General features: G+C 50.2%; 1 protein-coding gene across 3 annotated transcripts in view; it reads right to left on the reverse strand.

Moving 5' to 3' along the window:
- ANKRD28 (ankyrin repeat domain 28) overlaps positions 1-2,481 on the reverse strand; it is an 89,956-nt gene that overhangs the window by 15,163 nt on the left and 72,312 nt on the right. For all 3 annotated transcript variants that reach the window (XM_027769161.1, XM_027769162.1, XM_027769163.1), the window contains exons 19-21: positions 1,573-1,660; positions 923-1,040; positions 214-433 (exon numbers count right to left, since the gene is read on the reverse strand). In XM_027769161.1, the coding sequence (XP_027624962.1) occupies positions 214-433; positions 923-1,040; positions 1,573-1,660 (426 nt within the window). The remainder of the gene's footprint in view (positions 1-213; positions 434-922; positions 1,041-1,572; positions 1,661-2,481) is intronic.

Raw genomic sequence — 2,481 nt, forward strand, 5'->3', positions numbered from 1 at the left:
CCTGGTGCGAGCGCAGTCAGGAAGTACAGGAAACCTCTCTAAAATTCAGGTGTTTGCTAAGGATCTAAGAAAAACCTCAAAAAACTTGATGTCTCATCTCCAACACCTTGCACAGTAGTGTCCTGGCACGGGCGTGCCACCCCGGCCTCTCACTAACCTCCACGTCTGCCCTGCGCCCCAGCCCCGGCCCCCAGCCGTGTCCGTATACTTAACCGTTGTAGCAAGCCCAGTGCAGCGCCGTGTACCCATGGCTGTCTGCTGTGGCTGGGGTCGCGTCCACAGACGCGGCCGACTGCAGAAGGGCTCCGAGGACGCCGATGTGCCCGCAGGCAGCCGACAAGTGCACGGGAGTTCGGCCCCTGCTGTCCCGAAGCAAGCACTTAGCACCGTGTTGGAGTAACGCATCCACACACTCCTCATGGCCCGTCACTGCCTGAAAGAGAGTACGACAGGGCTGGGTGCATCGTGGTGAGCGCTACGTGCGACATTAGCTAGCTAAGAATTTCAAATCCACACTCCTCAGCCTTCCGCCAATTAAGGCCACTTATAGTTTTCTGAGTATTTGTATTAAATATTTAAGAATCAAGTTAAAACAGCAGCTTTATCAAAATACAAGTGTATGAAAAGAGGAACAAGACACTTGTAAATAAATGAAAATATTTTAAAGGTGTAAAGGTTAAGATAAAGATATATAACAGTTAAGATAATAAAAGAGTCAAACTGACATTTAATTCAAGAACTAGAATTCTTCAGATTAAGCTGTACTTTGTGACTGTTCAAAATTAGCACTCAAAAATGAATACATTGAAAGAAACAGGGAAAATGTGGTCAGACGTTTATGAAGAAAAATAAACACAGCCCACTCCAGTCCTTGGGGCACGAGGCCTCGGAAGCTCCCTGAGAGGAACAGGCGTGTGCCTACCCCCCGGTGCAGCGCCGTCCTGCCCCGCGCGTCTCTGGCGTCCACGCCGGCTCCTTTGTTCAGCAGTGAGTACACACAGTCCGTGTGCCCGTTGAGGACAGACAGCATCAGAGGCGTCCTGAGTGACAACAGAATTAGGTTCAGTGCTACACGTGAGGCTGTACTCGGACTAAAAGGGCAATAATGTGATGGCCTGATTTCTTTTTTTTTAAGAGTAGTTTTTGCCATAGGGCATGTGTGTGCTTGCCAGAAAGACTGAGAGACAGAAAGCAAGAAATCACCTCCCAGGGGGTACGGACATACCACAATCCCTTCTCCTCCATTCTCCGCTCGGGATCTTGGGCATGCACACACACACACACACACACACAGCCGGCATGAGTTTAAGCCACCAGGTCCGGGACTCAAACCACGTGGGAGCCAGAGATATAGCCATTACACTAACTGCTGGTCCCAGGATGGCCTGATTTCTAAATATACCTTTCTGTGACTCAACTTTAATTAAAGCATATTTATATTAAAAAAACAAAACAGAACAAAACAGGCACGTTTGATGTTACGCGGTTACATACTATGACGGTTACTAAATAAAGAGCAAAAGAAAGCAAGTAAACGAACCCTCCAGTCACGCACAAATGGTTGCCACTTACTGCCCACTGCCGTCCGGAATGTCTACCGCGTTCTGTGGCTCTGCGTTTCCTATCAATAGTCGTAAGCATTCTGAATGGCCGTTTGTCGCTGTCAAGTGAAAATGTGAAATTCAGCAATTACATAAATGATTTTTTAAAAGTCACTCTTAGAGCACATGGCTACAGCACAGCTCTGGGACAGGTTCGATGAAGTTAGCATGTCGGAACAGAAACGCTCTGTACACAGGTTTCTCCTGCCCCTGTTCTAGAGCACAGACACACGTGCCGTGTGCCTCTGTGGGACTGCCCGGCACTGCCTGCTGGCAGGGCGCTGCGCTCGGCTCTCCAGGGATGTGGGCGGACAGTGGCCTGCCTCCAGCAGAGACAAAGCCGTGATTGAACCACGTCAATGACAATGACCTCGGCTTCTTCGACAGTGATTGTTTTACAGTGAGCAAACGGTCCAGACCTGACACGGCGCTGCTGAGGAGCCTGGAGGCCACTTGTCTCAGCACGAAGCTCCTCTTTACTGACCAGGGATGCTGCCCTGTAAAGCAGCAGACCATCCTGAGCCAGCGAGCCAGTGCAGCGGGGCGACCGAGACGCTGGTCCAGGGCTCTGACACCACTGCGGCACCAGCCGACTTGAGAAGTGCATCCAGCTCTGGACATGTCACGCAAGAGACTAACATCACGGAGGCCACGTTCAGCTGGAAGAGCGCCACGTGACGGATACACACAAATAAACACGCGGACAGTGAAGTAGCACACCTAAAACACGCAGACACACACAGTAAAGTAACACACCTGTGGGGTGCATTTGTATGTCCAAATGCATAAAACGGGCGGTGCTACAAGTAGAAGTAACCCCCAAAACAAAGCTTTTCTTCCCCCCAGTTCACCAGAAGATACATGTGCAACCAAGGGAAAG

This window comes from Tupaia chinensis, unplaced genomic scaffold (genome assembly GCF_000334495.1).
Source record: "Tupaia chinensis unplaced genomic scaffold, TupChi_1.0 Scaffold148822_2, whole genome shotgun sequence".
NCBI lineage: Eukaryota > Metazoa > Chordata > Mammalia > Scandentia > Tupaiidae > Tupaia > Tupaia belangeri.